We start from the raw sequence: 15,300 nt of genomic DNA, 5'->3' as shown, positions 1-15,300 counted from the left end.
GAATTTTCTCACTCCACCTAAGTCTTTGTTTGAGCTCTTTTTTACCAGCACAGCTCCCCATGAGGCTCAGATCTGTCAGACCTAAGAGCCAGTTGGCATCCTCCTCCTGACAGAAGCCAGATTTTTCACTGAGGCTAGACTGTATTGACAGTGTTTTCCCAGTCTGCCCCATGCGTGTCTCATTTCCAAGGCTCTGTAAAGTGCTGGCTCACTCCGGTTTCCACGAGCACTTGCTGCCTTTTCTGCCTCCCCAGCATCCTCCTCACTTCCTTTCCTTACAGCTTCTTGCACTGTTGTACGTGTTCCTCCCTTTAAAAAAAAAAAAAAAAAAACCTAATGAGTTTGTTTTGCAAGTTTCGAAAAAGAACCAGTGATGTTCTCCCAGGAGTTTGTCCTTATCATTCCTCTCCATATCTTTAGGTATGATCTCTGTGGTTTAGAAATCCCACGTTCCACTGTTGTCAGAGAAAAGTTGCCTTAAACCTTTGCCCTGCAAGCACCAGAAGAGCGCTCATAAAAAGGAAGACAGCAGCAGATGCAATCACGGATGTGGCTTAGTCCTCACAGCTGCCCCGAGAGCTGTTCAGAGCGTACGAGCGCCTCAGTCATGAATCCAGAAGAACGCGTTGTGACATGGCTTATATCTTTGGGAGTTCTAGAGTCTCCCAAAAAGACCGTCTGTGATCCAGAGGAGTTCTTGAAGTCCTCGCTGAAAAATGGGGTAGTGTTGTGCAAACTCATAAACAGACTTCTGCCTGGCTCGGTGGAGAAGGTAAGGGCATTTTGCTGTGTCTTTGGGACTGCTTTCCACCACAGAGCAGCAATAATATCATTCTTGAGATTTTTCTATTGCCGGGTCATGGGAATCCCCTTCTTCAACATCTCTCTAAAAGTTAGGCATTTTTATTTACTGTTGTTGTACTTTGAAAAAGTCTGAAAACGAAATGTTATCCTTCAGTAATTGGTCCCCTAACGTTACCCTACTAAAGCCGTGCTACAGGACTGACAGTCGGGGATGGGAGGACAGCCTTATTGTGCAGAAGTTTGCTGGGTTGGTGGAGATCCATGCTAAACTTCCGTGTACACTTTAGACATGTTTTGAACTTTGAGTACATGAGTCTCTGGAATAATGGAATAATTTGTAGTACATCTTTCTGGTGTTTGAGAATTTGCCTAAAAATCTGGTGGAGACTTCCTTGTTCTTTAAAAAAAAAAAAAAAAGATTCATTGAAGAAAAGTCTATTCACAAGTGTCAATGTTACTTAAAACTCCCCCAAACCAAAGAGAAACCAACCATATGCATCGAAGGCAATGGGCATTCAAAGTGAAACTAAACCTTGCTTTAAAAATATTTCAAGATTTTTTTGATGTTAGAAGTCCGTGTTATGACAGTGGATCGCTTCTAAAGTAGGTGTTTTTGTGTCATTAAAGGTAAAGTACTTTTGATTCTTAAGGTCATTGTGCACATAACTTAAATAGGGGCCTTTTGCCTTTTGGAATTGGTTCTATATTTATGGAACAAGTAGATTTACTTATAATTTCTTAAAAATGAAAAAGTGATTAAACTGATGATAAGATGCAGAGAGACAGGATTAAAAGCTGTGGTTCGCAGGAATAGTGAAATATCAACAAATTATCATGAGTAGAGAGAGGTAATCAAAGTAGCCTTCTCGGGCAAAAGCAGAATCTAAACTATATACACACAGACACGTGTGTGTGTGTGTGTGTGTGTGTGTGTGTGTGTGTGTGTGTCTTAGTTTCTCCAACTCGCTAGCACCACAGTGGAATCAAAGGTATGAGAAAACCTTCTCAAGTAGAAAGGGCTTGGAGACGTTTGAAACAAAAACCAACCGTTCAGGCATTTGCATCACTTCCTTCAGTGGTTACTTCTCTTCCTGGATGGAGAGCAGGGCTACCCTCTGCCTTCCAAAGCCAACTGTGTCTAGTTATTAGCAAAAGATGGTGGTAGTCTGTTTGTCATGGCTTAGCAATCTCCAAGTGACATTTGACTCTTTCTCTCTAGTATTGTCTGGAACCCCAAACTGAGACCGACTGCATCGACAACATCAATGACTTCCTGAAAGGATGTGCAACCCTTCAAGTGGAAGTAAGCTTACTTGTCTTGTCTTTTATTTTGCCATTATTTTCTACTCTGTTAATTAAAAAGTCTGCAAATGCACGTGATTGATTTTCGCTGCCAGTAGCCACAGAGTAAACAGAGGTAGAGAATCCCTTTGAGACTGGTGATGACCAATGGTGTCTTTTCAGAACCTAGTTCTAAACAAAGCAAAATTATTGACTGGGCATGGTGGTACACATGTATACTCTGCAACACTAAGGTGATGGAGACAAGGAGGTCAGAAGGTCAAGGTCATCCTTGGTTATACATTTAAGTTTTGGGCCAGTTTGGGCCATATGAAAGTCTTTTTCAGAATGAAAGAAAGAAAGAAGAAAGAAAGAAAGAAAGAAAGAAAGAAAGAAAGAAAGAAAGAAAGAAAGGAAGGATCAAGCTTTTTGTGAATGTGCTTCTTTATCAATGGGGGAAATGCCAGCCAGAGAGTCACTGGCAACAACAGTAACAGTAAAGTTCCAAGAAGAAATGGCCCAGATAAGCAGCCTTGAAAACATATATACAAGTAACATTATATGAACTGAGCAGATTATATTTAAGAACATATATGTGCATGCATATACATATATAATGTGGGAGTAATTAATGGGAAAAGAGGCCATAAAATTGAAGGAGAGTGGGAAGGGGTGTAGAGGAAGAAACAGAAAGGGAGAAGTGTAATAATAATAAAAAGAGAAACAGAAAAAGAAATGGCCTTTCAAAGCCCATTAACACTTCTGAACAAAGGGAGGTCTTGAAAACCTACAAGAACCTGGCCTTTAGGTCTAAGCTATATTTAAGCAGAGTGGGAACTTCAGATCAGAGGGAGAGGTTTGCTTGCAATGCACAAGGCCCTGGGTTCAGTCTCCAACATCAGAGAAATAACAATGAAAAGCAAAACCAAAATGCAAGCCACATTAAATAAACTATGTTATATTACACGTGCATGCATAAATTATATTACTGGGAAAGAGGGCAGACCTTTTGGGTGTGTCCAGTTACATTTTTGTGCTTCCATATTGTTTCTGTAGTGGGAATGGATCCTTGTCATAGCGTGTCACACCTTCATGCCCTTTCAGAAGCCTTTTGTCTGTGAAAGAGACACAGTACTAACCGCATCCTGATGGGTTTTCAGGGTCAAACGAGATACTGCTTAATTCTGTAGTCTTAGGAAAGTCAACCTCCTAAAATGTATGCGATAATTTATGTATTGTGTTCATTTCAGGGCCAGGTCAGAGGTGCTTTTTACTAAGGTAAACAAATATTGTCTGGGCAAGTGGTAGGAGTTTGAGCATAGACTCTGGTGCTAGACTTCTTGGGTTTAAATCTCAGTTCCTGCTCACTAGTGACATTTGCATCCGTTGCTATGCTGCTATACCTTGGCTTCTCTACCTGTAAAATAGGAATACTAGTGGCACTTGCATGTCTATTGATATTGATCTAAAATTTCAATGAATTAATATATGTAAAACCCTGGGAAGAGAGCCTGGGCCACATCTTTCTTTAAGGAGCTATCTGTCATCATCATCACCACCACCACTGCTGCCACCACCAACACCACCATTATCATCACCACCACCATCATCATCACTAACTGTTGTCTCAGCTAAACTTTTGTTTCTTTCAAAAGTTTTCTTAAAGCTATCTGACTATGGTGGTACAAAAACTCTACTCTCAGCATTTGGGAGGCAGAGGCAAGTGGGTCTCTATGAACTTCAGGCCATCGTGGGCTACATAGATAGTTCCAGCCATCCAGGACTACAATCAAAGACCTTGTCTCAAAACTGGCTTTTTGTTTTTTTGTCTGTCTGTTGTTTGTCTTTTTTTTTTCTTGAAGCCAACCCTAATCTAAAATTACATTGGAGTCAGAATATCTTATTCCAGTCTTCCCTGTTTCTCAGTTTGGGGGCCCCACCTTGGCATTCATGGTCCATGAATGTGCTATCCCTCATAGGATGCTGTCTACTGTGGAACAGACCATGACATTTTCATGTTTAATTTTTTTCAAATAAAAACATGGTGAAGTTGCCAGTGATTTCTGTGCTGAAGCAGGCAGAAGGTGTATTGTGGTTCTTTGCAGTTCTAAGAATACTGGATGATACAGAAACATCTCCTGCTGCTGCCACTCTTGGGGGCTTTCTGATAACTAAAGATTATTCCTTTAAGCACAAATGCTTAAAATAGTTTTTTTTTTTAATCCAAAAAGTTCTTTTCACTTTGGGTAGAAATTTTTACTAAAAAGTATATCAGACTGAGATGATATAAACATTGGACTAAAAAATAGCTGATATTGTAGTTATCACATTCCTTTTGTAGCTTCATAGATATGTGGTAGAGTCAGTCCATGCCTATGTTCACATTTGTGTCCTTGTGTGTGTGTGTGTGTGTGTGTGTGTGTGTGTGTGTGTGTGTATGATATGTATGTACATTTTGTGAGTACATGTGCAGGGTCAATGTTAGTGTCTTCTTCTATGCTTTCCATGTTACCTAAAGTATTTTGAAGTAGTATAGATACCTTATATGTACAGATCATCTTACATCTTACAGCCAAGTATGTGGCCTGTCCATCTTAGAATCATCTTGTCCATTTCTTTTGATTCCTTCCTTCCTTCCTTCCTTCCTTCCTTCCTTCCTTCCTTCCTTCCTTCCTTCCTTCTTTTCTTTCATAAAATATCTCACTGAACTTGAAGCTTGCTCTTTTTGTCAACAAGCCCCTCACCTACGCAGCATTTGGGATTATATGCAGTTGCTGACACACCCAACCTTTACATGAATGCTGGGGACCCAACTTTTTGGTCCTCATTCTTGCGCAGCAACAACTTCACCTACTGAGCCATCTTCCCAGCCTTACATTTTAGTTCAGTCTACTCTTCACAAAGTTACTTGGCATCCTTGTGTTCTTGCTTCCTCATCTGTGTGAAAGGGACTAACAAGATTTCTTACAGGAGACTTTAATGTGTGCATGTGCACATGCGTGTAGTATGTCTGGATATTTTGTCTGGATGTATGTCTGTGCCCCACATGTATGCCTGGTGCCTATAGAGGCTAGAAGATGGCATCACTCAAGAACTGGAGTTGCAGATGATTGTGAGCTTCCATGTGAATGCTGGGAATTGAACCTGGATCCTCTGCTAGAGCAGCCACTGCTCTCAACTGCTGAGCCATCTCTCTAGCACAACAGAGAAGATTTTGAAATTAATTCCTAATGTTAGCATTCAATGTGGTGGGTATCATTACAGAGAGCTATTTTAAGGGTCAGATGAAAGAATTCATCTACAGCTCTTAATGTATCACTGTGTCTTAGCATGAGTCCCACTGCTGTTACCTTATGACTAGGTGCTCTTTGTACTGTTGTACAAAAAAACCCTGAGCCACAATGAGTCACTCACAGAGCCCTCAAGGAAGGCGCATAGAATCACCCCAGAAGGAATGAGGCTGAAAGATGAGCCGGAAAGCACGGAGCAGCCAAGTATGTGGCCTGTCCAGTCTCAACGTTTCCAGGTAGCTGAAAAACAGACCTGTATAGAAGTATTCTCAAAGGTCATGGGGGAAGAGGCAGAGAGGAAGAGAGAGAGGGAGAGGGAGAGCGAGAGAGTGAGTGTGAGAGAGAGACAGAGAGACAGAGACAGAGAGACAGAGACAGACATACACACAGAGAGAGAGAGAGACAGAGACAGAGACAGAGACAGAGACAGAGACAGAGACAGAGAACAAGAAAACTCAGGAACCAAGTACTTAGAACTTAGTGTGTGGCATAGGACATGCTTCCTGGATCTCAGTTAACTTTGTAAAGCTCTAAGTGTATTAAATGCAAGAACAGGGCTTGGCTACTTATCTAAAGAAGGCTGCCAGTTTGAATCGGTTGCTTTGGAGGATTGAACCACTGAGTCAGAGAGGTGGTGACTGAGTTTGGGGTTCAGAGGTGGGGAACCACATTATATCACTTGGCCTCTCCAGATACCCTCTATCTTTTTGTTGTCTTTGGGTATGACAGTTTAGGGGTCTCTAGTGGTCCATACAGTTAATAACAGGTAAATGTGGAGAACAAAACCTTTCCAACTCTCATACTGTTATTTGAAACATTTTTTTAAAAAAGATTTTGATAAAGTCATATTTGTTTTTATTTTATTTTGTCTTATTTTATTTTTGTGCATGTGTCTGTGTGTCTGCCCCAGTGTGTGTGAAGGTCAGAGGACATTTTTCAGTAGTTACTTCTCACCTTCTGCCTTACTAAGGCAGGGTCTGTCTCATTTCTGTTGTGGTCGTGTGTCCTCTAGCCAGTCTGAGAGCCTGCCAGCAATTTTCTCATGTGCTTCTTATCTCACCAAGGGTGCTGGGATGACAGATGTGCACAGAGGCATCTAGCTTTTTTAAAATTAAAAATGTATTTCATGTGTATGAGTAGTTTGACTGCATGTATGCTTGTATACCACTTTCATGCTTGGTGCCCATGGACTATAAAAGAAGGTGTCAGATCCCATGTGACTGTGGGAAATTGAATCCAGGTCCTCCTCAATAGCAGCCAATGCTCTTAACTACTGAGCCATCGGGTTCTAGAGATCCAATTTAGGTTGGCATACTTGTCCAGTAAGCAGTTTTACCCACTGAACAACCTCCCCAATTCTCAACTGTTTTTTATTTTGTTTTGTTTTTAAACATTGATGTCTGGTGTCATCTGAAAAATGCTTGTACAGTCAAAGGTATTTTGTTTTCCCCATTTGACTCTCACATTAGAGCCTTTGATCCTTTTTAAGTTAATTTCTGTACATGGTATATACCATACCATATTACATGTATGGATGGAGTCCAGATTAATTCTTCTAAAAATAAACTGCATGTACCATAGATTACTAACTAAAACAGCCAGCTGGGCTGGAGATGACTCAGCGGTTAAGAGCACTGACTGCACTTCCAGAGGTCCTGAGTTCAATTCCCAGCAACCACATGGTGGCTCACAACCATCTTAATGGGATCTGATGCCCTCTTCTGGAGTGTCTGAAGACAGCAACAGTGTACTTATATACATAAAAATAAAATAAATAAATAAGTCTAAAAAATATTTTTTTAAAAAAAAAGAGAGAGAGAAAGCCAGCTAAGATCTTCAGAGGACTGTGTTGACCTTACATATCACTTTGAGGAGTAGTAACTAAGGTTTTGAATCTTTGAAAATGGTTATCTTACCACTCACTTGGGTCTTCTTTACTTTCGTATTTTGTTTTTATAGTTTTTAGGATAAATGTGTCATGCCATTTTGGTTCAATGTTTTTCCATTTTATACTTTTTCTGTGTGTGAAATAAGATCTCATGTTAACCAGGTTTGGCCTTAAATGTTGTAGCTGCATAACTTAACTTACACTCTACTTAAACTTAAACTCTGGATCCTCCTGCCTGTGCCTCAAAGTGTCAGGAGAGACTTTTGGCTGCTATTACATGTGGTATGTCTTTAAAAAAATATTTATGCCAATCGTGGTAGTGCACATTCAAATCAAAATTCTTCTTTTTTCCCTTTTTTTAAAATGTATTTTTCATTGGATATTCTACTTATTTACATTTCAGATGTTATCCCCTTTCCCCATTTCCCCTACCCCCAAGAACTCCCTATTCCATCCCCCTCCCACTGCTCCTATAAGGATGTGCCCCCATCCATCCACCACTCCCACCTCCCCAACCTCGAATTCCCCCTCTTTTCTTTCTTAATTTTTTTTTTTTTTTTGATACAGGGTTTCTCTTGGAACTTTCTCTGTAGACCAGGCTGGCCTTGAATTCACAGAGGTACTCCTGCCTCTGTCTCCTGAGTGCTGGGATTAAAGGCCTGCACCACTATTACTGGGTCAGAATGGTCTTCTTTGGGGGGAGGAGGTTGAGACAGGGTTTCTCTGTGTAATCCTGGCTGTCCTGGAACTCACTCTGTAGACCAGGTTGGCCTCAAACTCAGAAATCTGCCTGTCTCTGCCTCCCAAGTGCTGGGATTAAAGGCATGCGCCACTACTGCCAGGTAAGAATGGTCTTCTTAATTTGGTTTTGGAGCTTTCCTTGCCAATGCATGGGAATACAATTAATTTTTAATATTTATCTTATATCTTTCAACTTTTCACATTTTGTTTATGAGTTCTAATAGCTTCTTCATGGAGTTCTGATAATATTTATTATACAATCTCATGTTGTCTATGACTAAGGGATACTTGTATTTCTTTCTTTTGGGTCTGGACAATTTTATTTATTTTTCTGTACTACTTTATAGGCTAAAATAAAAACAAATTCTTTGGCTTTTGATTTTAAGGAGGAAAGTGTTAGTCTTTCCCTACTAGGTATGATGTTAGATGTATATTTTTCATAAATGGATCTTAGTACTGAGGAAATTTCCTACAATACTAGTTTGTCGAGTATGTTTGTTATTTTTGTGATTGTTGATGTTGTTACAAAAGATGATACACTTTACCAAACTCTAGATCAGTTGGCTTTGGGAGGTAGACGGAGGAGATTCCAGAGTTCAGTATCATCTTCAGCTACATTTACGAGCTGCATGTATGTATGTGAATTCAAGTTTACATGCAGAAGTCAGAAGAAAACCTTGGGCACTGCTCCTCACTTACCCCTTGTTATTTTAAGTTTCTTTTGTTCAGTCCTGCATAATACAGGCCAGCTACATGTGAAATTTCCAGGAATTCTTCTCTCTCCACTTCTCATCTTGCCATAGAAGCACTGGGATTACAGATGTGTGCTGCTGTGCTTGGCTTTACATCAATTCTGGGGATTTGAACCCAGGTCCTCATGATTGTGTGGCAAGCATTTTACCCACTGAAGTATCATCCCCACCCCCACTTTTCTTTGTGCATCTTATGCTTCTGTTGAGATGATCATTTATTTAGGCTCGTTATTATGCCGCCACATTGACTGATATTCAGATGTTGCTTCAATCCTTCATTCCTGTCATAAATTCTGGTGAGTTATGTTGCATATGTACATATAATTTTGTGTGCATTTGTGATTATTCTTGAAGACTCTTTCATCGTAGAAGTGGAATTGCTGTGTCAAATTTTAATAGATAATGTCAAATTTGCCTATGAAATTCCTCTACCAAGTTACGTTTCTACCAAAAGGATAGAACCTGTTTTCTGTGTCCCTGTCAACACTGCATTATTTATCTTTAAAATTTGCCAAAGTGATGGATGAAATAGTGTTTCATTTTCTTTCTGTTTTGTTATAACTTGTTTTTCTCTGATTCCAAATGAATTTGGACATATTGTCACTCCTTTATAGTCCATTTGTATTTCTTCTTTGTAAATCAAATGCATCTTCCCTTTTTTTTTCTCAAAGCATGGAAGAGGTGGTGGTGAATATATTCAGCCAAGTCAAAACTCTCTCTCCCCCTCCCAACCCTCCTCTCTGTGTATGATCCTTATTTTAGGTTAATTCACTAATAAGGAAGTCTCTCAACAACATGAGGTTTAGAAATCACGAGCTCTGTTCAGTTGGGCGTGTCCTGAGTACCTGAGTGATGCTTCTCTGACTGTACTGTTTGGCATTAGCTATGGGAATACTGGTCTATGGAAGCTTCAGTCCAGGGATTTTTTTTTCCTTTCATTCCCAGTATATACTGTTCCTTCAACATTTCTTATTGCTGCACCCTGCCTAGGATACTCTCTCATCTCCATTGTGCAGAAATAGACATGTCCTCTGCTTCTAGATTCAGCTTACATTGTTAAAAAAAAAAGTTCATGAAGGAGTCATTGAATGAATATATGATTTAAACAGTGTTTCTCTCTTCTCCTTCCCTCCCTCCTTCCCTCCCCCTTCCATCCATCCTTCCCTTTAGTACCACCCTATAGCAGCATGGTTTTTCTCTGCCCCATCCCCTCACACTCTCCTGACTTCCTGAGTCACTCCATCTGCCTTGTCACAGCAACAGCACAGGTGCTCTCCCTAAAGTGAGGCTGTGGAGTGGACCACTTAGCATTTCCCAGGGACTGCTCTGCAGAGGGAACTCCTAGAAGTAAGGCAGCTCTGCCAATGTTCATGAGTCAAAGTTGAATCTGTCACTGTCCTGCTCTGCATCTAAGAAAGTAGAACAAAAGGGCCGGACCTGTTCCGCGCCCCTTTTCGAGTCCCCTTCGCCCACAAAAGAGACACGTGAGGCAGTGTTCGGGTGGTTACCACAACGAGGCTTTATTCTTGTATCAGCAGAAGCGGAAAGACCCCAAGCCCGGGAAAGGCACTGCTATATGTACCCTAGAGTGAAGTGTTCACTTCTGATTGGCTGTTCACTCATTACCCATATTACGCCCTGGGATGGGCAGTGACTTTGGCGCGCTTTTGCCTTTTGCACCTGTGCAGTTAGTTGTTTACTTGTGGGAGCACAGGATGCCCGTGCCATCTTGTAATGGCGAATGTTGTCACGCTCACCGCGGCTCCTAACACAGACCAATGGCAGAGTGGACTTCTTCGAGCCCCAGCAAGGGTACTTGTGTGAAGTCAGAGTTCCTCTCTCTGTGCTTCTCACTATGTAGCTCAGGCTGGCCTGGAACTCACTATTTAGCCCAAGCTGGCCTCGAATTCACAGGCATATGCCCATCTCTGCCTCCTGAAAGTGTTAGGATTAAAGGCATGCACCACCACACCCAACTAAGAAGCCTTTATAGAAGTTGAATAATGTCTCCTGATCTGGCCCTTTTCCATCTGTTTACATGGGGTAAAGCTTCTACTCGATCTAACTAGTAGGAAGACTAAAGGGGTTTTGACACCCTTTTCCCCCTTCACTGGCTGAGCCAATGTGATACTCCCATTACTCTGGCTGACCTGTGTTGAACTTCTATAAAAATTGAGCTTCAAGATGTACACTGTAGCACACAGGTGTTCTCAGCTATCCCATAGGCTGAGGCAGGAGGATGAGAATTCTAGGCAAGTCTGGGTTATATAGAGAGAATTCCTCTAAACTATAAAAGGAGCCCGGGATGAAGTTAGGCTTTAGAACACTTGCCTAGTATGTGCTTCTTTGAAAGGACTATGCGATTTGGGGTCTGTTCATGGAAGAGATTAATGTGAAGGGCCACTGAGCACTGCTCTGCTTCGGGGAAGGGGTGGGGGGGGTGTCTCAGTGGGTCACTCTGCAGCTCACAGGTCCTGAGTTTCATCCCAGGGGTAGTAGAGGAAAGCAGTCTACTAACTAGTAATAGCTAGTCCTTGACTCTAGCATTCCCATTAGGGTTTTGGCAAAGGCCCTGGGCAGCCCAGGCACTGGTAACCCTGATCTTGGGAATTGGGTGGCAGCAGCATGCGCAGTGTAGCTGCAGCCCTTACACCTCGGATTTTGCTCCTTCCCTGGCTACTGGGGTGCTGAGGCTGCTGCCACCACCGCCACCACCACTGCCGCTGCTGTTGCTGCTGCTGCTCTGCCCTGCGCCGCTGTCACTTCCAGTTCCTACTTCTGTGATCCAGGTCCGGGTCATAGCTTCCCCTCTGCTGGCCCGGTCTCTCCAGGCTGCTCTCCCTCCCGGGTTCTGGCTCCGGGCAGCAGAGCTGGGTCTGGAGGAACCCTGGGTCCAGGCTTCCACTGGCCACCCGCTCCTCTCCTGTGGCCGCCCTGCCGGGGCACGCCTCCTGCAGCCCTTGATTTGTGCTCTAGAGAGAGAACTTGAGGGCAAGAACCTGACTTCCCTCTTTATTAAAATAAATACATAAATAAATACATAAATACATAAAATCCCTTGCCTGGGGAGCTTGGAGGCACAGAAAGGAGTTTGGAGACGGGCTCCCCCTCCTCACGCGTCCAGGAGCAAAGTTGCAGCCGCCCCTCCCCGCCGGCCATACCAGCGGGCTCTCCAGTTTCGCCCTGGTGGCAGCCGCGCGGGGCAGGGTCCCAGCTCCATCTGGGGACAGCGCTTCCCGCAGCCTTGGCACGGGCTGGCGGCGCTCGGCAGCCCCGTGACTCTGAAGGGCGAGCCACTTCCGAGGAGGAGGCTGGAGGGAACGAGCAGCAGGAGGACAATCAAGCCAAGCCAGGTGACCTGCGTGAGGGGCAAGGGGTCAGGAGGAGGGGAACTACAAGGGCCTGATGCTGGGGGGCTGGTGGAGCCAAAGGAGGAGCCGCCCTTCTTCCAGGATTGACCGCCTAGGTCTGCAGCCCTAGCCGCCAGTCTGTTCTTTGCCAGGGCCTTTCCTTGGTGCCGAGTCTGCGTACCCAGAGAGGGGGCGGGGGGCCGGGGCCAGGGCTGAGGGTGAGGACGCGCCAAACTTAAGGGCGGCTGTCCAGCTTCGGCCGCAAGGTTTGTAGCAGACTGGATTCTGTCTTCTTCCCTCCCGCGAACCAGAACAAGAAGTCAACGGTACTGTTTCTGATATTAATTTGATGCTCTCCCAAGCTGGAGCAATCCTTGCATTGGGGAATGTTTGACACAAGTCTGTCATAGGAGTCCTTTTCGGATGGACTCTGCCTGGTATTCAGTGTAGCTGTAGTTGATTTAGAGTCTTCATTTTCTATTCTCTGAAGGACCCAACAGGTACTCCAGCTATTTTATTTCTTAGCTCTGGAGTAGACAGTCCTTGAGTTTATCTCTGTCTCTTCAAATATCTTTCTTTTCAATATCTTATATTTTTAGTTTGGGTTTGTTATTGGTTTTGAATGTAGGAGTGACTCATATCCCCCCCCCCTTTTTCTTAATGTGTAGTGAGAGTAAAAATATACTCAAAGAATATACTTCGCTCTGAAACTATTTTTTTCCAATAAACCCATAAACCAAAAAGCCCCATAAAACAGGATAAATTTTGGTAGATGTTTAAGTTTTTAAGGTATTGATTTTAAAGGTAAGATTCTAAAGTCCAGACTGCTTTTCTAACTTGTATTTGCCTGGAAAAATCCAGTTTGTCCTTGAACTTCCTATCTTAATTTTGACATTGACCACGGTAAGAGGATCTCTGATGACGTCATTTGCTCCAGCCACAGTTCAGCATTCCTCCACTGAGAGCACCTCTGTTCAAAACTGTAAGGCCTGGGCCTGCCCTTGGACTTAAGCAGATTTCTCTTAAGCAAAATATTCTGCTACATGCCAGGCAATGCTGCAGTCCCTTCTTACATAAGCAAGCTCCAGGCCCATGTGGTGCAGGGTATGCTTGGAGCAGCAGTTAAAACAAGACAGGGGCTGTTTTCATGTGAATTGCTGAGGGATGGCCCAAGTTTTGAATACAGTAAACCGGCAGCTAGAAATCTCACCTTGTACGTCTTTAGTGCTTAATTTACTTTTCCTTAGTTTTCTTTTTCTTCCGTTCCTTCCTTTCTTCCATCTTCTTCCTCCTCTTCCTCCTCCTCCTCCTCTTCTTCTTTTGGAATACTTTCCACTTATCTCAAACTCCAACTCACCATGTCCTTATAAAGGACGTTTTAGAGCTGGCATTTCTTCCAGTGATCAAAGAAATAGAGAAGTTTGGTTAAGCCGAGTCGCTTCTAGTAGTAGAGCCAGAGAGCTAACTTGGAGCTCTTGCTTGGGGGCTAGGTTTTGTTGTTTGTTTTCTCCAAAAGGTGGTACTTTGTACAAAAGTGTTTCATTAAACACATTGTGAGCATGTCCCGTGGCCTCTGAACTAACTGTTCATTTGGTTAGCTCTTGCTTTGGCCTCTTTTGCTGGCATAGCCTCTGCTCTGTAATTAGGGGTGAGGCCAGGGTCTGCAGCTTTTGTTCACTCCTCTGGTCCACCACCTTTCCCATCATCTTCTGGGATAGCAAAGGATAGCTAGAGGTAGCCGCCAGGACCTAGAACTTTCCAAAACGTATTTGACACCATTCATAGAGAATTACTTCAGTCTCTAGAAATTTATTCGGGGGCAAAATGAGAGGGCGTATATTTGGTTCACTTACAGCAATATTAGCATTACTGTTCTTAGGGGCTTAGTTGCAAAGGTGAAAATGTAGTTGGATACTGTTTCTCCAGAACCTTCTATGTTCTAGATCTTTGGATGAATGCTTTAAGTATATTATCTCATTTAATCCTCACAGCAACCTTGAGAGGCAGGTGGCATTGCACCCATTCCACAATGGTTTAAACTGAGGTTTAGGAAAGATCCATACTCAAGCCGTACCCTGGCAGTGCAAAGCAGATACAGAATAGTCAGCTAGACCTCATTTCCTGTCATAACCCATGTTGTGGCCACCAGGGAGCCACTGATAACATACAGAAACATTGATATCCTTGGTTTTCAGACATGACTACACATTAGAAGTATTTGGGGTACTTTTAAAACCACAAGTATTAGAGTCTCATTGACCAGAAATCCTGACTTTCTTGTTCTATAGTGAGGCTTTTGCATTGGTATTTTTTAAGGTTTAAGTCAGTCTAGTAACATTAATTTTTTAAAATTGAAAATATCCTAAATATTTATCTTGACAAATCCCTTCAAACTGACACACCCATATACTTCCTATTTGGAGTAAGCAACAGGACAAATGGATGCCATTGAGTGCCTTTTGTGCCTTCTCAATCATGATTCCTCATCAAGCACCTGACTCCTAAGAGAGCAAAGTGGTGTGGGGGGTTGGGTTACCTGTTTTGGTATATGAGTTGGGTAGTAAAGTGTGTGCTTATTTTCATAAACAACCTTGCACTAAGCATAATATTTGAATAACTGGCATGTTGTAGGTACCACTGTTTTATTTTTTATTGTTGAATAGTATTCCATTTGTTTTTTCTATTTATTCATTGATGGACATTTAGAGTGTTTCCAGGTTTGTGTATGTGTGTGTGTGCATAGTACACATACACTGCATTGTGTGTTGTTGTTTCAATGAACTATGTTGCCATAAATATCTTTGTGGGTATCTCCTGAAGAACATTTCTGTTGAACTTATGTGTAGCAATAAAGTTGTTGCTAGGTCATAGGACATGTCTATACTCTGCTTTAGGGAGAGCCCCCAGAAACATCCCTAAAGAGGCAACCTATTAAGAATATGTGCTTTGAAAACTGTGCGAATGATTCTGGTATGCGTCCAGGGTTGAGAAGCACTTCTCTAGTTTATTCACATTTTAGCAATCTAGCCACATCGAGCATTTACTGAGACCATAAAGAAAGATGTTAGTGGAGTGGGCACAAGCCTGTAATCCCAGCTCTTAGAAGGCTGGAGCACAAGGATTGTTGGGTTAGAGGGAAGCCTGAGCTACATCAAGTTTTAGGCAAGCCTGGGCTACAAAGTCGAACAGACAGG

The 15,300-nt window shown here is 42.6% G+C and overlaps 1 protein-coding gene across 6 annotated transcripts in view; it reads left to right on the top strand.

The window, feature by feature from the left end:
• Window positions 1–377: 377 nt before the first annotated feature.
• Window positions 378–15,300, top strand: part of Arhgef6 (Rac/Cdc42 guanine nucleotide exchange factor 6) — a 111,109-nt gene continuing 96,186 nt past the window's right edge. For 3 of the 6 annotated variants that reach the window (XM_076918820.1, XM_076918818.1, XM_034485820.2), the window contains exons 1-2: window positions 379–772; window positions 2,024–2,107. In XM_076918820.1, the coding sequence (XP_076774935.1) occupies window positions 536–772; window positions 2,024–2,107 (321 nt within the window). In that variant the 5' untranslated portion in view covers window positions 379–535. Of the gene's footprint in view, window positions 773–2,023; window positions 2,108–11,820; window positions 12,110–12,413; window positions 12,433–15,300 lie in introns of those variants that run through there. The other 3 variants (XM_076918819.1, XM_034485819.2, XM_076918821.1) reach the window with 3 other exon arrangements.

This window comes from Arvicanthis niloticus, chromosome X (genome assembly GCF_011762505.2).
Source record: "Arvicanthis niloticus isolate mArvNil1 chromosome X, mArvNil1.pat.X, whole genome shotgun sequence".
NCBI lineage: Eukaryota > Metazoa > Chordata > Mammalia > Rodentia > Muridae > Arvicanthis > Arvicanthis niloticus.
The sequence above is the reverse complement of the archived record's forward strand: the minus strand, read 5'-3'. Positions and strand labels throughout refer to the sequence as shown.